We start from the raw sequence: 23,277 nt of genomic DNA, 5'->3' as shown, positions 1-23,277 counted from the left end.
TGTAACAAGTCAGAGAAAAAAGGAGAGTACAACACTGGTGAGGCATTGTATCAAAAGAGACGAGTGTTATAGGAACTGAGCTATCACGTCATTTTCATTGTACTCGAAGAAACGCATTTACTAAATAGAACTCTTTTGCAACCCAAGGGGACTAGGCTAGGATTCACATTGAATACAAACTAGTATAAAATTTCGGTGTCTTTAAATCCTGCACTTACTTTCTGTATTTTATATTCTGCTATTATAACTGTTAGGTTTTTGCATCTAGTCGACTAATTGAGAAACTAGTCAACTAATAGAGATTAAGTTTAAAAATATACAATTCACTCCCCCTCTTGTACTTTCAATTGGTATCAGAGCAAGACTCACATTCTACTTTTGCTACGTATGTACAGGAACACCTATGGCTGGGCTGAGGAACAACTTTGGGTTGAGAACTGGGCCGGAAACAGAAGTGCAAAAGCAGAATTGTTCAAGGTAGTGCTAGCAGGCTGCGTATATTATGTGTGGCGGGAGAGGAATGCAAGACTATTTTAAGCCAAGTCAAGAAATTGTGAAACACTTACCAAGTTGAATGTGTAAGAAGTGCATTATCGAGGCAATAGGAAAATAGAAAAAAATACTGAGTAGATTAGGCTACTATCCAAAGTAGAGTGAATATTAGAAGGATAGTAGAAAGAATGTACATGGGAGGAAAGGAAGCACAGTAAAAGTTGTAAGGATTCTGTATTGAGTTGTAAATACATTTTCCCTAGTATATATAAAATTTAATTACCAGAAAAAACAATACGATACATTATGAAACAATCATCTAAATAAGTTATAAGTATCATAAGAGAATATAAAATTTATTCTAGTCACACTACCAGTCAGATTAAACTGTCTCATGAGCAAACATTTGATACATTATACGTTTATATATAACTTTATCTCAATTTAAGCCTTGGTCCGTATTTGGTACGACAGAAGTCATTTTTCAGAAAATATTTTTTGGAAAATGACACGTACTCTTCGCGAGCATTTTTATGATGGATCAAGTTCACAAATATAACCTCTCTTCTCACAAATATAAAGGACAACAAACTGAATTAGTTACAAGTGGTGAATTATGGGCAAAACACAATTTTTTTTCCAGTATAAATGCTCATATATCTTTCATTTCTTGGTCATTTCTATTATTGACGAGTCCTCTTTCGATAACAGCATCTTTTATTAGCTTCATAGAATCTTCAAAATCATCAAGTAGTTGTTGTGGATCAGGAATAGCACTTTCATCAAGTGATAGGACGATAGTCATCTTGTTGATATAGCTTTGGAAATTGATCGTCAATGCCTACAATTGAAAAAGAATGGTATCCCAACATTAGAAAAAGCTGCAGCTCGGTGCACAAGCATCCTGCATTCACGCAGGATCCGGAAAAGGCCACGCGCCCAAGACAATGATGTACGCAAAATATTTCATAAGCAGTGTCACAATTTGCACGAGTGGACTAATAAACAAATCACTGTAATGATAAGTGGTGTCATTTTTTCTATTTATCCTCAATATTTTTATTTTTCTTAAACATAAAAATATGACGAAGCAGTGTTTCATGACACCGCATCCAACAAGGTGTGTACATCCCCCTCCCCCCTCCCTCTCAAGGGGTGTGGTGTAGACAGCTTACCAAAATACTAGTATTAATGACTGGTTTCACGACTTGAACTCGACCGCGATCTATAGATCACATGAAGATAATTTTATCATTGCTCAATGGTATCGTAACATTGATCTTCAATATTTCAATAATAATGTGAATATTGTAATCAAAATAATCTGCTTACTATATGAGCTAGTGATATTAGTATGAATTTTCACGTGTTGGAAAAAAAGAAAAATTTATAATCTAGTTTCCCATTCAAGATTCAACTAATTTATATGACGACAGAAAAAAAAACCCAGCCAAATACAAAAGGAATAATGCAGTGCTTACATTTGGTTGGCCATAAGAAGTTGGAGCAAAATAAGCTAAGGGATGGCCACAAAACTCAATTTCCTCCTGTGGTCCAACCAAGTTGGTGAAGCAAATTGTTGCACTTGAAAATACTCTCTGAGTCATAGCACTCACTGCCTATCAATCAAAGATTAGCATTCAATCACTTTGTAAATCATGAGGTTCAAAGTTCCAAAAAGAAAAACTAGAGAAAATAGCCTAATAGACATCTCTACTTGTCTCGTTTTAATATTCCGGTACCCCTACACCACGGGGTTTCATACAAGACACTTATAGTTGTTAAAACGCACCATTTCGAAGTTTCATAAAAGGCATATTGATGCACGAAGCATCTCGCATTCATGCAGGATCCGGAGAAGGACTGCAACCCAAGGGGACGTGACGTAGACAGCCTACCCTAATGCAAGCATCAGTGGCTGATTCTAAGGCTCGAACCAGTGACCTATAGGTCGCACATAGACAACTTTACCGTTGCTCTAACGTCCCGTCACTATTTTGAAGTTGTATGCATACCATAATTTGAAGGCAAAATAGCCTAATAGACATCTCTACTTATCTTGTTTTGACATTCCTGTCCTCTCTAGTCCATGGGGTTTCATACCAACACTTATAGCTAAAACACACTATTTTGAAGTTGCATAAAGGGAAGCCCGGTGCACAAAGCATCTCACGTTCATATAGGATTTAGATAAGGACCGTACCCCAATAGGGTGTATGTAATGTAGATAGCCGATCCTAATGCAAGCATCAGTGGTTGGTTCCACGGCTCGAATCCGTGACCTATAGGTCACACAAAGACAACTTTATCGTTGCTCCAAGATTCCACTTTACTATTTTATAGTTGCATGCCTACCATAATTTTGAAGTCGTACAAGTAGAGGTGTCTATTAGGCTAATCAGTTAGTACCATAATTTTGAAGTTTCATATATACATACCTTGATGCCAAATATCTTGCTGAGTAATTCTGCCATGACCAAAGTGTACAAAGCTTCAAATGAGTTCTTCTTTCTATCAATGGTTGCCTTAGCTTCTTTAACATAATCTAAAGGATCATCATGTAGTGCAATCTTAAATGGTAAAAGAGCACAACCAAACCAATTTCCCCAACCTCCCCACTTCCCTTTGCTACCTTTCTCCATCATATCAGCTAAATCCTGTATTTTTAAACATATCATAAGGTTAATTTTCTGTATTCTTGAATTTAATTCTAGCTAATGAAACTTTATTATTTCAGTTTAAATTGTTAGTATTAGATAGTACTACCTTCATCTCATTTTATACCAACTTGTTTGATCGGGTGCAGAGTTTAAAAAAAACAAAATCTAGCTTTTGGAATAGGGATCTTTACACAAATAGCCGACTGAATTCACTGTTTACTTTTTCTAGTTAGTATATATAGATTATACGCTGATTATACATAGTTATACACATATTATACATGGACTATACATATATTTACATCCGTCAGCTATTTTTAGTTTAAACAGTTGAGTGTACGACTATTTAGGTTAATTCTTCTTTAGAATATGTGGTCTTAAACATACATGACATTTACATGGATATAATATGATCATATGACGCTAAGATTAAAATGAAAGTTTAAAGTTAAATAATTTCTATATATAGAAAGGTGTTATACTTTTAGACGGGACTATAATAAAAGAGTGTAATATATGGATCATGACGAGTATTATTTTTAAATTGCCTTAAAAAAGATAAAATTAAAATTATTCAATAATGGGCTAAAAAGGGTGTAAATTATCAGGCAAAGATCACTTTTAGCCCGCGACCAAAACTATTTATATCCGGTAGTCAAAAACATATATAAAATTATATATTTTTTTGTATATAACATACAACAATGTGTATATATATATATATATATATATATCGGCTATTAATGATACTAATAAAAATAATAATACCTGAATTCCTGGTTTTGATCTTAAATTTATCATAAGACAAGAACGAAGTCGAATACCCAAGGGAAGATTGTTGTTTTCCTCAGTGTCCCCCTTGTCTTCCTTACCAACAGCTGCAAATATTATTTAAATCAGTGGTAATTAAAGGAATGAATATCTTATATATTTTACTAGAATTTTAAAATATAAATAATGTAAAATTTGTAAAATTTTGACTTACCATATCTCCTGTTGAGATACTTAGATAAACCAGCTTGAGTAATTCCCAAGGCAACATCATTTACAGTCTGTGGATTATAATATATATTAGCATAGGACACAATGTCATGTAAATTTCACTGAAAAATTCTTAAAGAATTTCAGGAGGATGAGCTAAGAAAAAAAATAGTAAAACGAAACTAAGCTCGGGTCAATCTATGTGTCAGTAGTTGCTTGAGAAAGGACCACTCAATTCAGACAGATTCTAAATTTTGAAACGACGACTCTTTCAAGTACAACCTCAATGACAAGCTAATGATTCTAAATTTTGAAACGACGACTCTTTTATATATATTTAATATAAAATTTAATACAAATGCATTATTTGATCAAAAGTTATTGAGTTTGATCGAACCTATAGCCGGGCTTCTAGCTCCGCCCTAGTGACAAGATCTCTTAAAAAAAAGAGAAGAAAAGGTTTATCTACATAATTAGAAAGCGTTTTATGGTATTTTCTAAATCTATTTTGGGTTTAACTTATATGCATTTTAGTTATAGGGAAGCTTAGGGGCCAATTACGGAGAGTCGAAAAATATTGTATCTTTTCTAGAGCGGCACCATGGACGGCCGTCAGGGGCGAAGCCACACCTTGGTTAGGAGGGTCAATTGACCACCCTTTGTCGGAAATACACTACGCATATAGATAAAATATTAGGTTATAGAGGTATATAACATATATTGAACACTCTTTATCGGATTATTTTAGTTATTTCAAGTTTGAACACCCTTAATAAAATTCCTATCTTCGCCACTGACAACCGTGGAGGCCTGAAAACAAGACAGTCCGAAAAAAGGGCCTTCGACCTAGGAGAAGAGAGTAATTAACTTACCATGTTCAAAGCATTTTTGACCAACTTCATATCATCCAAACTAATTGTCCGATGAACAATTCTTCTAATTTTAGACTTGGAATCTGCAGCCAAACTATTGATAGGGGTTTCTGTATCTTTCAAGAATACAAGTGTGGCTATGAACATGAAAATGTCCACTATTGTATTCCCAATCATTTTTATGAAAATCCAAACTGCTACCACATACCCCCATAATCCTAATAATCCTCCCTCCACTTCTGATTTACCTGCAAAAAAGATTAATTAATTAGTTAGTTTAACCGTCTCATTTAAAAGTTTAAACAACTTTCGTTCCTTATTTTATATCTGGTCATAATCTCCTATACCATATACCATTTTGTAAATAAATATATTTTGTTATTATGAACTTATCTTAAAGCCAGCTACTTTTGTGAGTAGTTAAAGTTGATGTTGCGCGGATTCTCCAAAATGTTGCTACATTCGTATTGGATATTCCAAAAATATATTACTTTTGGAGTATCCGACACGCACCCAACGATATTTTCGGAGAGTCCCAGCAACATAGGTTAAAGTATTTAAAACGTACTCCAACCCTTTCTCTTTAATTTATTCTAAAAAGAATAATATTTTTGTATATTTGGAAGCTCTTTGACTTTAAACTTTCTCTTTTATCTCAATGGCGTATTTTATATAACAATAAAAATATAATGACATATTTAAGACTACAAGTTCTAATGATTTGGTATGTATCAAAAGTCATTGATTTTTCGTATATATCATGCTCAGTCAGATACTATAATATAAAATAAAAGAAGGAGCAAATGATAAACCTATTGGATTTTATTAACCTAAGTCCTTTTCAATAGAATCTGTTGCATTCACAAATTCGTTGTTTCCATAACTTCTTACTTAATGGTTAGGTCTGAATTCTAAAATGAAAGAATGAAATTAGTTATTGAGTCAATCTTCTCGGCCTTTATTAACTCGAAGTTCTTAGTTTTTGTTCTATCTATATACGAACTAGAGGCATGTAGCTTTTCGAATATTTCAACCGAACCAATACGCGTTGATTCCTTTTTTTTAATTAAGACAAAAGTAGGGCTATCTACGTCACACCCCTACGGTGCAGCACTTCCTCGAACCCTACGTGGATACAGATACTTTATGCACCAGGACCCTGCGGCCCTAGTGCGTATCATCGTGTCTAAATCGAACCAAGACAAGATGATTCCTTTTTTTTTTTTAATTAAGACAAAAGTAGGGTTTTCTACATCACACACAATACACCGTCCTTCGTCGGACCGTGCGTGAATACAGATACTTTATGCACCAGACTGCCGTCTATATCTTTATGCTTAAAATAAGAAATAAAAAGAGAGCTCAAAAACTAAAAGAAATCAAACCTGAGTCATATGTAGGTCTTCTTTTCTTGGTAGGAATAGTAGGAAGTTTGAGTTCATCAGCAGTTTGACGAGTACAAGCTAATAATAGAGAAATTAAAGAAGTGCCATCACCAAGAGAATGATGAGCACGAAATATGCTCACACCTTCAGCATCACGAGTTTTAATATTCAAAAGATGAAATTCCCATAGTGGTTTTGATTTGTCAAGATTTGTTTTAGTAAGATTGTGAACATAATCTTCTATGTATTTTTCTGGTGATAATAATTCCAGCTTACTTTCATCAACTTCTGGTATTATAATATGGTGGTTTAAATCAACTTTTGTTTGTACCCATTTCATTTCTCCTCCATTTTCTTCATCTACCACCTGTAATTAATATTTCCCAATAATTTGTTTAGCATGTATCACTACTAAAAAAACAAGAATTAGAAACGGACAAATTCTGTAGTTAAACAGAAAAATTCATGCTAACAAGGGCGAATCCAGCATAATAATTATGGGTTCCCGTGAACTCAGTAGTTTTTGTCTAGATCTTGTATTTGTATTAAAAAATCCATAAAATGTATAAGAATATTTAGCTTGGAACCCAATTGGTTAATCCAATTACTATTATATATTAACTTGAGATTCTTTAGGAACCCATAAATTTAAAATTCTGAATCCGCCGCTGCATGCTAATCCTATTTAGCGACGTATTATCAAGAAATTATGTTAGCTATGAGCGATTTAACAACAGATTAGCAATAAAGTTCGTCACTAATTTCAATTTTTTTAGTGTATGATGCATGAATCTTGAGGTATACACACTTACTTTACGTGCAGAATATGGAGAAAAAACAGAGAACAGACAACAACAACAACAACAATAACAACCCAGTGTAATCCCATAAGTGGGGTCTGGGGAGGGTAATATGTACGCAGACCTTACCTCTACCCCGAGGGGCAGAGAGGCTGTTTCCAGGAGACCCTCGGCTCAAAGAGGCAAAAAAACATACATGCAAAGAGCACTTGAGCAAAAGTTGTGTTTTAGGTTTAATTTAAGGTGGTTGATTGCACTTTTTTTTTAATCTTTCAAAAAGAACGGGAGCAAGAATTTGAAAATAACGGGTTCTAAATTTGTCACCGAATTCATAGCTCGTCTTAGTTATTAAGTTAAATATTTATACATATTTAATAAAATATTTAATACTAGTACAAGATCTAAGTAAAAAGTAGTGAATTCGCCTGAACCCATACCTAATGCTCTAGCTCCGCCCTTACTTATAAAGAGACAAGTTTGAACCAAAAATATTCTTTTAATTTTAAGTTAAGTTCTTTTTTGAAAAATTTCAACGAACAAAACTAATGTAGAAATTATAGAAACTAGGGTTCGAATTTAGAGAAGCTTGAATAGATTCTACTGCTGAATCCATTGCATTCGACTCAATTCACAAGTATATATGCAAAATCAAAATATGCATAGGTACAAACTTATAAATTAACTTATAAATCCGTTGATTATAAATCATGAATTCGCCTCTAACAAAAATATATACCAGGACGGCAACTTCACAAGTGTAGAAGCAAAATAAAAATAAAAATAAAAAATGCATGTATACAAACTTATAAATTAAACTCGTCAACTATAAATCATGAATTCGCCTCTAATGAAAACATACCAGGACACTAACTTCACAAGTATATCTACAAAAACAAACTATGCATATGTACAAACTTATAAATTAACTTATAAAACTCATTAACAATAAATCGTGAATTCGCCTCTTCGTCTAATGAAAACATACCAGTACGCTAACTTCACAAGTATATCTACAAAAACAAACTATGCATATATACAAACTTATAAATTAAACTCGTTGACTATAAATCATGAATTCGCCTCTAATGAAAACATACCAGGACGCTAGTGAAACGTGGATGCTTAAGCAAAGTATGAACCAACTTGTCTTTAGTAGGCTGTGGAGAAATCCTAGTTTTGCAAAACATAATGGCCATTACATGAATATTTAATATTGGATCTAAGAACATTTTTGCTGTGGGACTCAATGGTTCTTCTTCTTCAACGTCCATTTCCAACTCTTCTATGGTTTTTCTCTTTGTTTCTATTGGTTTCAGAAATGGTTTTCTACATATGAGTTCAGTGGAGGACTCCATTATTTTTTCAGCTTTAATTTTATGTCAAAAGGAAGGCAATGAATATATAAGTTGAAGTATTAAAGAAAAGGAATTGTTTTATAGTAGGTGTTTGTTTTGCATATATATAAAGATTGAGAGAAGTTGTGAGTTCGAGTCTCCCCAAGAGCAAGGTGGGAAGTTCTTGGAGGGAAGGATGTCGGGGGTCTATTTGGAAACAGTCTCTCTGCCCTAAGGTAGGGGTAAGGTCTGCGTACACACTACCCTCCCCAGACCCCACTAAGTGGGATTATACTGGGTTGTTGTTGTTGTTGTATAAAGATTGAGAGAATTTGTTCTACCAAACTTGTCATTCTTCTTGCATTTTGAAAGATGCATTGAGATTAAAATATTACTCTGTCCATTACATTACGTATGACAGTTTAATTATGTGCAAATTTAAAATGGTTATTTGATTTTTATATATACCCTTATTATACTAGGATAGTAACAAATAATAAATTATACAATGTTAAAAACAACAAACAGCAACAACAAGCCCAGTGAAATATCACAAGTGGGGTCTAGGGAAGGTAAAGTGTACACAAACCTTACCCCTACCTAATGAAGGTAGAGAGGTTGTTTCTGAATGACCCTCGGCTCAAAGGAAGTGAAAATGAGGCAATAAACAGACAGTAGCAACAACCATTTTCTTCATTTTTTTAAATATTTTCTTTTTGTAAAAACTGAAAAATAATTTTGTATAAACTGAATTTTTTTTGTAAAAACAGAAAAAAATATTTTCGTTTTTTAAAAACTGAAAAAATTATTTTCAACAAAATATTTTCGTTTTTGAAAAATATTTTTTTTCAGTTTTTTAAAAGAATTTTGTTTTGTAAACTGGAAAAACAAATTTGTAAAAACAGGAAAAAATTATTTTTTGTTTTTTAACAAAATATTTTCGTTTTTAAAAACTGAAATTTTAAAAAAAATGGAAAAAATTGAAAATAGGGGCCGGGTTGTGGGTTTTTTTAAAAACTGGTCGAGTAAAAAAAAGAAATGAGTCGTTTTAAACTGGTGTAGCCACGTGTCACTCCATCTAAAATAGGGGTATTTTTGTTTCAAAGTATGATAGTAGGGGTATAGATAACCCAATAGTATGACGGTAGGGGTATGGATAACCCAATAGTATAACGAAGGGTACAAGTAAACAATATTTGAAAGTAGAGGGGTATATTTAGCCCTTTGCCGTAAAAAATATTGTATTTTATTTTCGCATAAACTAATTTTATATTATATTATGTCAAAATAAAGGTCGGAAAATACCCATAAAACGCACGGAGAGAAAGTCTATGGTCATAACTAAATTAGCAGGAACGAGGAAATTTCGTAGCCCATGCTGATTTGAAGTTGCCTTTTTTGGGCAAAAGATATGTATTCAGTACGGCGCTTCAGCTTGATTTGGGTATACGTATAGTTGGATCTTTCTGTTGTAAACAGGGGCGGAGTCAGAATTTGAAGGTTATGGGTTCGGGTTTCTAATTCTTTTAAGTTATTGGGTCTAATTAGTACATATTCATTGAATTTCATAAGATAAATGTCTATCGAAAACAGCTCCTCTGTTCTTCCAAGATTGAGGTAAGGTTTGCGTACGCACTACCCTTCCCGAACCCCACTTGTGATAACTCACTGAGTTTGTTGTTGTTACTGTTTGTTATCGATCGTTATGCTTAATAAATCCTGTTATTTCCAATTTATATAATGCAGATATACCGATGACAAGATCAGAATTTCAAAACCTCACTTGTGACATTACACTCGAGTTGTTAGTTGTTGTTGTTGTTGTAATGGCTAGTGTTTCTTTGTCAAATATGTCATTATGGCTTGCATCATAACATGCAAGCCTGCTTTTGCTTCTCAACTTTTGGATAACCAACCGAGCTCACTAACCGAATTTACTCTTTAATATTTATATATTTTGTCACTGCATGCCATTTATCTGCATCTGTTAATCCAAAAACTTATTGTTTTTTCTTCAAAGCCAAATCTTTCTTTTAATCATCACCTGCATTTCGCTAAAACAATTTCATTTTTTTTTTTTTGGACTTTTTTCTTTCTTATACATGTTTTAAATGGTAAGTATATGGTCTAGCTAATGTTTCACTATATCGTAGGCTCAATGATCCTGAAAAATGACACTTCAATTAAGCTGAATTTCATGTAGAAATGACACCAGGTATCCACTTAGGGCTGATATTTAGGAATTAGTCAATATGTTCTGAATTTCAATTTTTAAGGACAAAAATGTCCAATTTTGTCCTGAAGTTGAGATTTTTTGGTTTAAAATTTCAGGACAAAATAACTATTGGTTAATCCCTAAATAACATCCGTAAAAATGGTTATCTGTGCACTTGCTCCGAATTTCATTGTGTATGAGAAGGCAAGACAAAGTAAAAATAGCACGGTATAGTCAGTTTTCGAACTGGTCATTCAAAAATAGCCAACATTTACGAAGTCAATAAAAAATAGCCACTATTTTGCTGCAACAGAAACCGATCCAACATAATATACTGGAGTCTGGTGCACCTGTGTATGAACTCCAGCATATTATGCTGGACCGGTATACTTTGCTGACTCCAGTATAATATACTAGAGACTGGAGCACCGATGCTCCGAACTCCAGTATATTATACTGGAAATTATACTTGCTGGAACTCCAGTATATTATGCTGGAGTTCTAGTGTACTTATGCTGGAGTTCCAGCATACTTATCCTGGAACTCCAGTATAATATGCTAGAGTTCAAGCATACTTATGCTGAAACTCCAGTATAATATACTGGCATATTTTCCGGGTTTTGAATAGTGTTTTCGCTCAGGTTTATCTTTTCATGAAAAGTGGCTAAATTTCGATTACTTTTGAAACTGGGCTATTTTTGAACGACCAGTTGTAAATCTGGCTATTTTTGAATTTCTCCCCGAGACAAAGTACACATTCAATATATACTCTTTAATAAACAACAAGAAGTACTCTATCTACTACCAATATCAAGTCGATGCACTTGGCTTTTAGTACCGTCAATAAGACTAGCCACACAAGCAGTAGCCTTGACCCAATCACTACTAATTACTACTACGAGAACAATTACATGTCGAGGCAAAGAATCACAGGCCAACTATCCCTACATGCCAATCGTGGTGAACAAAAAGTGATGAAAAATTGAAGCTTCTGTCGTGTTTATTTAGACCATGCAACTGAATCAATCTCAGCTTGAGCAGATCTGTACAACTCAAGTCTCTTCGCCAGAGAGAGGCGGCGCTTCATAATTGAGGGATCCTCGTCCAACAAAGTACCCAGCTGTTTTCCCTGCAAAAAGAAAAAGGGGGGGGGGGGGTGGGTGTGAAATGGGGGGGGGGGCAAGTCATATCATTGCTACACTCCTCTCCTACCCCCATACTGAAGAAGAGTTTCAGTTAGCTGAAGAAATGAGGCCGATTCTCACCTCTTTCTTGCCTAAATCAGCAAAGAAATGATCAAGCAAGCTGCGTTTGGCCTCCCGTACTTGACAATGAACAACAGACTTTGGAATAGAATTCCTCAAACTAGCACAAACCATATTGACATAAGACAAGACATTTGACCCTGTTCATAAGAGGCAGTTAGACGATAACCCCACAAAAAGTTTACCAGGAAAAAGATCATTACAGGACTATTTTACAAGTAATTGCAAATAAATTTATATGCATTTTACTTCAAGGAATTAGGAGGAAAATGCTAATTCACAACTCACCTATCTTTCGAAGATAGGAATCATTATAGCGGTCAAAAATAGAATGTGTTGGATTCCCTCCCTTCTCTATATCTTGAGGAAGCTTCCGGAAGAAATCTACTGTCAGGTAACTACACTCCATTTCAACCAGCTGAAGAGTTGCTCTTTTGCTTTCATCCCTCATACTTTCTAATGATTCAATTGCTGCATTGCTGACCTCTACTCGTAGGGAGGGATACTGCTTTAGCTCCTGCACATAGAAGAGTGTCCAGTTGTTGGACCCTTTAATACACCAAAATAATTATTATAATGAGACGTTCACAGCAATTTATGTATCATAAGCTCAGAATAGTAATTAGAAAAAGAAGGGAACTTGCCGCGGTCTCACTAATTGCCTTGTGAATCAGTTCCTTCAGTATCGCATGAACCTGCAATCATCACAAAGGAAATAATTTAGTACTCAGCAACTTGTTTGCTCCACTGTTCAAGATTTTTCCCCAGAATAACAAAGAAAAACCACCTATTATAAGCAGAAAATACTTCAGACAATAAGCATCTAACTACATTCAGAATAGACAGATTAGCTGATCAAATTTTAAGAAATGAATCCACAAAATTAAATATAGATTTCTTTCACAACTTTTTTTGTTTTTTCATAGGGAATTAACAGATTTGTAGGACAAATTGACAGGGAGGAACAATCTGATAGGGTCAGACATAGACACAAAGGATGGGGAATGCCCCAATCTGAGTCTAGTTGGGTCCACTATATGAATCCTCATTATCCAGCTTGCTCCATTTGGACCTGTTTCAATCCAACTCTCAATAATTTAAGTTTCTCTAATACTAGACGGGAATGCCCAAAAAGGGGCAAAGAAGAAGCAATGGCTGAAGAAAAGGGGACATCTAATGCACTCAGAAAAGATAATAATGCAAGCTGAAACCATTATTTATAGGATATTTTGGGTACGTACAACAGGGGATGAAAATTCATACCGCATCAACAGCTGCTTCAGCAGGACCCTTAATAGAGATTACGGAAGATTCAATGAGACGACGATAACCTTGTTCAGGAGCTATCAAATGTGGTTGATATCCATCAGCTTCAGTTATAAGTTTCCTTACATTGTCCAATGAAAGTTGCTTGTCAAATTGCAATCTTTTCAATGCAGCTGGGAGCTGATTATCAAAGACGTAATATATTTTATCTCCTCCGGGTCGACTGTGATATTCAGACATCATCAAAACAAGCTTAGACCACATAAAAGTACAGTATACTCATATATCGTAACAAAACATAAACATGGAACACTTACACTCCATCAAGATGTTCTTTGAAATTTCCGTCAAAACTACGACAGATTTCCATTATCATGTACAATTTTCCCTGCAACAGAACATGCAAAAACAAGGATGTGACATATGATTCACACTAACAAAAACAACATTCTACAAACTAAGGTAGAAAAAATTGAGAGAATCAATTAACTCTATCTAGAGAAGTAAAATCGCCTCACAGGATTTTGTAACCTATTCAACATAAAGGTATAGGTTTAAATAGGGTACTTACTCCCGCATCCGTGGCAATGGGCTTTCCAAGACTGCTCAACTCAGTTTCTAGTTCAATTATAGTTTTGTTGATAAGAGACTGAAGGCCTGGAATCCGAGACTTGATAACAGTCTCCAAATGCTAAAAATGTAGACAGAATCAAAGAAAAGCATTTAGTGTCCAGCATAAACCATAACTATATCAAACAGGAAAAGTATAAAGTCCTTAAAGGCTTCATTAGAGCACCAAGATGAATTTTTCTATGGAGACAGAAAAGTGAAATTAGATTAAAAATGCTCTAACAAAAAATTAAAAAAGAAATCTTCTGCATGGGCACCAAAACCTGGAATACAGATTCAATAAGCAAGAATACAACATACTTTTGACAGAACTTTCCCAAGATGTTCTGAACCCATCCTGTGAGCAAGATGCTTGTACTCGGGGGTACTAGAAAAGTACTCTCTCTCCCTACGCCTAGCAGCAATCATATCCACATTTTTGTTTATATCAGCTTGTGAACGATTGACAACACCAATCCAGGGAAACTGTAGCTTATATGCTTTTCCTTCCAAGATCTGGAAATCCAAGAATATGATTTAGAATGATAATATGATTTAAAAGAAGAATACTCTAGTAGAGTGATCGGCAAAGTCAAAACATTCCTCCTCAATATCATGTCCTGCGTATTGCCTTAATTTATTTTCTTAAAATAAGCACACTCAAATTGTATCATAATGTGTAATCACCAGATCTGTTCAGATAGCTATTCACCCAATACGAGAAAATTTGTTCACTTAGATACTACAATAACAATAACCACAAACGGAAAACAACAAAATATTTCGGCTTCATCATGCTAGAATTAGAAAACATGATCACCTTAACCCAATTAGACTCAAGTTAGATAAGTTCTCCAAAAACTAGAAAATGTTGGGAAACACTACCGAAATAAATGTATCAAAAAAAAGATTAAATGGATAGGTCCCTTATCTCATCATGAAAGCTTTGATATTTTTCATTATACTAAGATACTAAACCATCTTTACCATGCAACTAATCCCTCTTTTACATTTTGTGCGACACTATTTCCTTATCAGTCCGTTCAATATAAATGGGCACCTTTATATATGTGGAAACAATTTAATTTTAAATTTCCATTTTACCTTTTAATAACATGCTTTCACAGCCACATAAATGCAACAAAGAAGTTTAAAACTACAAGCTCCAAAAGTCGTTCTTTCTTAAACTCCGTCTCAAGTCAGACACTGCCACATAAATTGAAGGGATTACAATTAATGGCGTGACTCAAAAATAGCTACATGTATGTAGAAGTTCCCTAAAACATCTAAAATACCATCTTATGATATAAATTTGAGACCCAAAGGGGTAAAAAAAGGACTAAAAGCAACTCGTCTCTAGCTTTGTTTAAAGGATACCAAAATATAGGAGGAGCCTATACTCATATATGCTCAATTAAGCTACATTTAAGTGATATACCTGTTACAACAAATAGCAGTAGCTATTATTAACCAAATAAAAGCTTACCTCAACAGCATTGGTACCCTTATCCATCAGATCAATCTTGGTCAGAACTCCAAATGTTCTTTCTCCTGATACAAGTGGCCAGATACCGAGTCAAAAGAGTGTTAAAAGATGACATTACTCTTGATATGAGCATACATATTCTTGACCGAGAATGAACTATTGTCAAACTAACATCGAGCTACCACATTACCACACAAGGAAAAGACGAGAACAGTCAGAAGAGAGCAAATGAGAACTTGAACCTACATAAAACTTAAATTACACTATTTGCTCAATTAAAAATGATCATAAGTGAGTGCAAGAACCAACAGTTTGCTGAATTATGCAAGATAACTGAATCGATGAATCCACAACAACAAGAAGTTTGCAAAATGACAAGTAAAAGGTAAAGAATACTTGAATAAAGACTGTGCAAGCTTAAAAGAAAAACACGTCTTACTAGACTTCACTAGAACGACTGTGGTAATTAAGAAAACAGCAATGGTCTTTCTCACTTTCTTTTTTCTTTCTCTTTCTGTTTCGATAAGTAAGAAAATTTTATCATCAAAGAAAAGGAAAAATGCACTGGACAAACTAGAAAAAGAAAATTTTACCATCAAAGAAAAGGAAAAATGCACTGGACAAACTAGAAAAACTTTTAGGGCTTCCAAAATTAGAGTTTTGACACCGCAAACAAGATAAGTAAAAATACGAGACGCATGCTGTTTGAAAGGTCTATGCTGTACTAGGTTTCTTAACTCCTCTTCACATTGAAGAGTGTGAGCATTGGCAAGTCAAACACAAACAGATGTCGGATAAGAAACTTCAATTTGCTGTAGAAAGAAATACATGAAAGAAGATATAAAAATTGTATGAGTTAATGATAGATTCATAGTCAATAAACCTAGGGTTAAAATTGCATTCATAAATAAAGTAGAATATGTTCAGAGTTTTGTTTTAGATAAAGTATATTAGCTTGGCTAAGAAGATACTGTAAAAACAAGAAGTTGCAGAATACGGACGTCCTTGGAAGGATGGAGGTTAAGATAAGGGAGTTCATGAACGAAGTGGGAGATCCAGAAAAAATGAAGGGGAAAAGAAAGCTAAACGAGGGAGCAAAATGAGAAAAGAGGAGGTGAAAGAGGATTTAGCAATTTTGCAATAGCTCGGGAGACTAGCTGAAAACAAATAACTAAAGCCCTCTGGTTAAAAGAGGAGGATCCAATAAATTGTTCTTTTATAGGATGGCCACAGCTAAAGGAGAAAGAACTTAGTGGATTCAATAGAAGTGGGGGGGAATGATTTATGAAGATGAGGAAGAGGTCAAGGCGGACCGTTGTGTGTTTTTATTCCCAAGTGACAAAGAAGAGGAGGAATAGACACTAAATTTGGGAGGGATAGAGTTTAACCAGATAGGAGAAAAAATGAAAGAGTGGTTGTGGAGTAGAATAGGCGAGGAGGTGAGGAAGACACCGGAGTGCAGGAGATAAAGCATTGTGGCCAGAGAACTTCACTCAAATCTTTTTCCAGCAATATTGAGGTGTTGTGAAGGAAGACAACATGGAGACAACTACCTCATTCCATGAATCAGGAAAGTTTGAGACGAGCCTCAATGCATCTTTCATTGCATCACCCAAAAAGAGGAGGGAGCCTCAAATATTAAGGAATATAGACCTATTTGGCCTCATTTGTTTGCACTTAATGGAAGTCTGAATCTTAATCATTCAGATTTCTGGCATTAAGTGCGTTTGTTTTTAAAGTTTGAATCTTAATTATTCAGATCTTAAGTGTGTGTTTTTTTTACTTCACAACCACTTAATAGGTCTAAACAAGCTATAGGTCTGTATGATTAAGATATATAACAGAGACTAATTTCATTAAGATGCTATCTTCCATATTCATTATTAGCTGCCGCCACCTCCTATAATTATCAACTACCGCCATACCACCCATCACCACCATACTCAACCACTACCACCACCATCATTCTCAATCATAGTCGCCACCATTATCGACTACCACCACTCACCATCCCCGCCACTTCCACCACCATCATTCTCAACCACAACCAACACTCATCCACCTCAACTACCACACCTAACCACCCCATTACCATCAATAAACATAGTTGGCACTGTCCATCATTATAAACTACCACCACCTTCCTCAATCACAACTACCGCCACCACCCGCCATTATTAACTATCGCCACTCACCACCAGCACTACCAATCACCTCTAGCTACTACCCTGAACCACCATCATCAACCAAAATTACCACCAATCACTGCCTCTAGTCGGCATTCACAAGCACCACGTTAGTCATCACCATCAGCAACTACCATATTTTTAAAAACTATATATTTTATTGATAGAATATTAAATTAAATAGTATTTCATGTGAATTTTATGTTTTTAAATTTTCAAATAAAGATAAATTCTATACATTTAGATGTTAAAAATCTAAAAAGTCTTAATCATTTAGTATTCAGAATCATACACATCTTAATATTCAAATGTGTATTCACATTCAGACGTCTTAATCTTAAAAAAACAAATGAGGCCTTAGTCTAGCAGGAATCATCAACAAGATCAGTTCTAAGGTGGTCCCAAATAGACTAAAGAAGGTCTTGATTATAAAATGTTTCACTCTTAGAATGCGTTTGTGTTTCTGGAGGGCAGACAAATTCTAGATGCGACATTGGTAGAAAATGAGGTGGTGGCTTCCAGAATGCTAGTTGGATCTAGAAAATACTTACGACCACGTGAATTGGAACTTCTTGGATTTGTGATGCTAAAGATAGATTTCGGAGAAAGGTAGAGAAGATGGATAAAGTTTTGCATTTCTGCACTAAAGTTGTCGGTTCTCATCAATTAAAGCCCATGTGTTTTTTCCAAAGCTCTAGGACCCAGAGACGAGGGATCTTTTAATTCCTATGCTATTTATATTGGTAATGGAAGCACTGAGTAAGATGATGAACAAAGAGGACATAGCAGATTTCTTGAAGGGCTTCAAGGCATGTCTCTAGTAGTTCAGGGCTGAAAATCAACCTAAAGAAGTGCAAGATCATCCCAACGGAGGATGTGGACAACATTGAACAACTCGCACAGGTGTTTAATTGCAAAATATGAACACTCCTGACTACTACTTAGGACTAGTGCTTGGAGCTTTAAGAAGGGATCTTACAATTCGGAACCTAGTAATTGAATAAGTGCACAAGAAACTCGTGGGGTTGCAAAAACAGTATCAGTCTGTGGAAGGAAAGGAAATTTTGATCAAAAGTACACTATCAAGCATCCCGACTTATTAAAGGTTCATAATGCACGCACCAGCTTTTGTTCACATGTATAATTTGCCTATCAGTAATTAACTAAACCAGCTACAATAACTAGATCCAACTACTTCCCACCAATTAAAAAACACGTCCATTAACACATCTAGAGGGATGGAACATGACAAGGAGAAAATTCCCAAACACTGACCTTTTGGGTCTACTTCACGAGAAACCTTGATTGCGTCCGATGTTGCGAGATCTTGATTGGCAGGAGAAACTGCAAGAATAATACAATTTGGCTGCAATGCCAAGAAAACAGAAGGTAATGAGTAATGACTTTCACAAGTATGAAGAGTAAATTGAGATCTTTAAAAACAATTTTAGATGTTTCCCAATATATTATAGAAAAGCATAGCTAAGCAAACTACTGAAATACTAGAGAACTGTAGTATTATTGTTTTCCAAAACGTTAACATGATATATTGGAACATTTACTTGTGGAAAGAAGACAAGTATAACTGACCTTCTCAATATAAGACCGAACCATGTTTTCAATATCCTGCACAATGCTGTCAGACTGTCCCTCTACATAAATTCAACGGACAGTATTTCAATTCAGCAACAGTTTTTGTTTTGGGAACAAAAGCTAGGCATCAATCCAGACAAGTTCAGGTCCGTTCTATGAATCCTCGATATACATTTTGCTGCACTTGAACCCATTGGATTCAACAGTTCCTATGAAATTAAATGATTACGACCCAAATGAACAAAAAAAATTATACTCACCAACTGCCACTTTTGTAAGTCCAGGAAGATCAATCAGAGTCAAGTTCACAACTGTCATTACAAAAATCCAAGATAAGTAGATGGAGTAGCAAATGTCAAGGCATGCACCCAAATTAGAATGGAATGAGTAAACAATGTATTCTCAGACTATTTGGAGTAATTATACAATGTATTGGTGATTTGCTGTTACAAAAACGCCGCAACTCAGGCACATAAAAAATTAGAAGTCTAAGCCTAACAGGAAAAGAATTGTCAAAAACACTTGACGAGTGAATGAATAACTGAAAAAGAAATATTGGTAATAGTAAAGTATACACGACAAATGAATTCACCAGCAAACTATCCACTATATGTGATTTAAAAGCAATTGTCCAGACAGTTATCAGATGCAACAGTTTCATAGTTGCTAGCACCTGAATGCATTAATTGTGGGAGAAACATTTAACACCAGACTTAATTAATTAAATAGGTATCAACATTCTTAATCAAATTCAACCTCATCCTACAAATTTCAATGTCATGCTTACTTAAAACATTCACACCATCAACAACCTTTGTCTAAAAAACAAAAGTGAAAAAACAAAAATCACCAACAACATCAAATGGACTTAAAAATATACCATTACAGGCAATTGAATCGCACAGATAGAGAATGGAAAGCTCTCCGTACCATTAGGAGAATATATACTGAGATAAATTGGCACACTAGAAATCTGTTTGCTGCGGCCTGTCTCTCGATCAGTCTCATCAGCAATCTCCTTCCTGACAGCAGCTGAAAGAGACATATACGACTTAGAAGCCAAAAGAACAACGGATCAAAGTGAACAAATGTCAAGGAAAAAGTTGACTAATGAAGTCCCAGAAGACAATGACAACAGAACACACAAAGATAGGTGCTACATGCAGAAGATGCAAACAATACAGTAGTATTACTTGTCCAAAGACTCACCAAAATCAGTAAACCTCTTCCTTGGAAGGTGTCCAAATTCTGCATATTCTCTACCTTCATCTAGCCGATGAAGCTGTAGGACCAGGGGGCGACGGGTGACGATTCCTGTACGTGATATGTGAGTAATCTGATATTAATAATGTTTTTCATCTAGATTCCAATTGATTGAATTATTTACCTGATCCACGAGGCAAAAAATCCTTTCCAACAACACTCTCAAGCACTGAAGACTTCCCAGAACTCTACAAGTCATCCAAAAGATGGAGTTAAGCAACATATATGCAAAATAAGCCTACACATCTACGGAATCAATAGTTACTGGAAGACATTACAACAACAATGACCCAAAGTTACTGGAAGACATTAAGCATAGAATATAAGACAGATTATCACAGAGAAGACACATGATACATGATACAGGTCATGGACACCACGACTAGAAAACTAATTAGCATGCACCCAAGTTCTAGTTGAGCCTACAGGCACCAGGTTATTCACTCTCAAACCTAGACATACATTTTCCATACCAATTATTGAATATTTACATGGATAAGCACACTCAGAAAGAGATCGATCTATGGAACAGCACGTTTATAGTATTGATGTCAAGCAGCTTACAAAACTTGATCAATATGACGGGCCATACAACAACACTACATTCAGCTTCTACATTTCAATAAACAGACTGTGGTACCAAAATGCCGCTTAACATGTGCCTGACATGAACCAAAATTCTCAAAGTCTTTAACCAAATAAAGCTAGAAAAAACTTGGCTGTGAATGATTCAAATAACGTATATATCCGAATCACTTTTTTGACATTCCAGAATGTTAACACAATTTTATTTCTATATAGCATTCACAACTTTCAGGAATTCAAATTCGTCAAACTATTCAATTTTTAAACTTTTAACATGATGCTTCTTCTGTCAAACCAAATTCTCAAATGCTTTTCCACTACCACTACTATAATTTATAAGTCAAATAAATATCCAGTTAAATATCATCACATAAAATGAAAAGTTACATGCATTGACAGTGTAATTAATTTTTTACACCAGCAGCAATGCAATTTAACCTGCTAAATAGGTTCCATACCATATCTTAAAGATTACCAATCAATGCTACATTAAATATAGTAACTTGCAACTACCCTTTATATAACCTGATTGCGTAGTTTTTTTATATATATTGTTTATAGTGCCAGGCATAGAACTTAAACTCGTAATTAGTGAATGTAAACCTACTTATATGATCACTTCAGGACTAATGCTATTGGATCAAGGCATCAAGCTTACGCAAGTAATCAAGAACCGGGGATATTATCTCACAACAAAACTTTCAGGTAAAATATAGCAAGCAAATGACCAAAAGGGGAACCAGTACTTTTAAGTTACATGCACTTATAGTGTAATAGGTTTTACACTAACAGTGTAAAAAACTTAAATAGAAAGGATTTAAGCGATATACACCGACAATACTAAATTTTTACATCATAAGTGTAATTTAACCTATTATAGCAGATTACTTAACATTCATTCTAGATTATCAATCAGAGCTTATTAATTGAGTTACCTACAAAATCAGAAAGTAGGAACTTAAAGTACCAAAACAATAAAGCGCAGATCTGACATCAATGAACACGCAAACTAACAAATTCAAGCTCACTAAACACGAACGAATATTTAAAATACTTAATAACGTTCAAAACGTCCAATCGCCAGCTAACAGCTTCAGATTCACACGAAAAAAGCCGCAACTGATTTGTTAAACGAAACAGAATATGAAAATAGAAATTAAGAGATATTGTGAAACCTGTCCACCGACAACGGCGATAGAAGGCAAAGCATCCCAAAGAGTGGGCAATGAACTCTCTTCGCCATGATCTCCGAGTGCCGTGCAAGCTCTTTGTAATCTGTTAACTAATGCTATGAGATTTTCCATTTTAGATTATAGAGTTGAAGATTAGGATAGATATGGAGAAGAAGAGTCTCTGGAAAGTCTCAGGTGTGGGTTTTGAACTAAGATTTTGAAATTACAAAATTTCTTAAATTTCGGATTTGAATTGGAGAGCCGTGTTGGCATGTGGGGGATAAGTGTTGGATTACGACGGCACAAAGACCTCCCTGTAGTAATACGGCACGGTGAGTCTCGGAACCGAATATTATATTATATTATAATATATATTTTTTATAACAACACTAATTATAGTAGCCAAAAAAATTCGGAACAAATAAAGACTGTTATATAGAGATTTGACTGTATACGTATATATTTATCCACACTTGTATTTACGTCAAATCATAGTATTAATGACTAAATTATTTAATTAGTATGATTTAGTAATAAAAATATGTGAAGATATAATATAAATTTATCAAATTGATATAAAAATATATATAATACAACACATTTTATCATACGAGTGCACAAAGTAATGTGTTAATTAAAGTTTTCACTAGGATTAACGCTATTATACATTTATACTTTGATCTAGTTAACTAAGTTTAGCGGTGAAAGTCGTAGTTTGAACTAAATTAAAGAGATTTAAAACTATTACTACACATAGTTTAACTGCATTCTTGGATTCGATCTTATTTTATCTTGTTGTTATTCCTACTTGTTGTAATTATTTTTTCTCTTTTAGCGTTCTCTACCCGAGGGTCTATCGGAAACAACCTCTCTATCCTTCCAAGGGTAAGGGTAAGGCTGTGTACATTTTACTCTCCCTAAACTCCACTTATGAGAAACTATTGGGTTTATTGTTGTTGTTGTTGTTGTTGTTGTTGTTGTTGTTGTAACTATATGGGTCAAAATTCGACCGAGGAAATTCAGCACGAGGAGGCGATTATCATGAGAATTGTAACTTATCATGGGCAATTTGGTCGAGGTCGATCAGTGGTCGACAAGAACAAGCCGTTGAGT

At 34.7% G+C, this 23,277-nt stretch overlaps 2 protein-coding genes across 2 annotated transcripts; both read right to left on the bottom strand.

The window, feature by feature from the left end:
• Positions 1-866: 866 nt before the first annotated feature.
• On the bottom strand, positions 867-8,815 carry LOC107828729 (wax ester synthase/diacylglycerol acyltransferase 11). The gene is made up of 8 exons (XM_016656094.2): positions 8,288-8,815; positions 6,391-6,757; positions 5,006-5,253; positions 4,138-4,204; positions 3,921-4,030; positions 2,931-3,149; positions 1,974-2,111; positions 867-1,333 (listed from the first exon to the last, which is right to left on the bottom strand). The coding sequence occupies exons 1-8, from the start codon at positions 8,543-8,545 to the stop codon at positions 1,145-1,147; spliced, it is 1,596 nt and encodes a 531-aa protein (XP_016511580.1). The 5' UTR covers positions 8,546-8,815; the 3' UTR covers positions 867-1,144.
• A 2,677-nt stretch (positions 8,816-11,492) lies between these two features.
• Positions 11,493-22,490, bottom strand: LOC107828725 (dynamin-related protein 5A). Its single transcript, XM_075225819.1, has 16 exons — positions 22,168-22,490; positions 20,532-20,595; positions 20,354-20,458; positions 20,075-20,176; positions 19,405-19,455; positions 19,142-19,203; positions 18,827-18,917; positions 15,366-15,430; positions 14,201-14,395; positions 13,842-13,961; positions 13,588-13,658; positions 13,268-13,493; positions 12,649-12,699; positions 12,293-12,521; positions 12,005-12,144; positions 11,493-11,868 (listed from the first exon to the last, which is right to left on the bottom strand). Exons 1-16 carry the CDS (start codon positions 22,294-22,296, stop codon positions 11,740-11,742), a joined length of 1,830 nt encoding a protein of 609 aa, XP_075081920.1. The 5' UTR covers positions 22,297-22,490; the 3' UTR covers positions 11,493-11,739.
• Between the last annotated feature and the right edge of the window lie 787 nt (positions 22,491-23,277).

The sequence above is a fragment of the Nicotiana tabacum genome, chromosome 11 (assembly GCF_000715075.1).
Source record: "Nicotiana tabacum cultivar K326 chromosome 11, ASM71507v2, whole genome shotgun sequence".
NCBI lineage: Eukaryota > Viridiplantae > Streptophyta > Magnoliopsida > Solanales > Solanaceae > Nicotiana > Nicotiana tabacum.
Note: the sequence above shows the minus strand (reverse complement) of the source record. Positions and strands in the feature narration are given on the sequence as shown.

Bases quoted from the DNA above. Each gene is read 5' to 3' on its own strand.
- LOC107828729 (XM_016656094.2), bottom strand. From the start codon at position 8,545: ATGGAGTCCTCCACTGAACTCATATGTAGAAAACCATTTCTGAAACCA. The intron at 4,031-4,137 runs GTAAGTCAAAAT...TAATATTTGCAG, and splicing joins GTATCTCAACAGGAGATATG to CTGTTGGTAAGGAAGACAAG. The intron at 3,150-3,920 runs GTATTATTATTT...TTAAAAATACAG, and splicing joins GATCAAAACCAGGAATTCAG to GATTTAGCTGATATGATGGA.
- LOC107828725 (XM_075225819.1), bottom strand. From the start codon at position 22,296: ATGGAAAATCTCATAGCATTAGTTAACAGATTACAAAGAGCTTGCACG. The intron at 12,522-12,648 runs GCAAGTTCCCTT...TTCTATGTGCAG, and splicing joins AGGCAATTAGTGAGACCGCG to GAGCTAAAGCAGTATCCCTC. The intron at 11,869-12,004 runs GTGAGAATCGGC...TTCTTTTTGCAG, and splicing joins CTGATTTAGGCAAGAAAGAG to GGAAAACAGCTGGGTACTTT.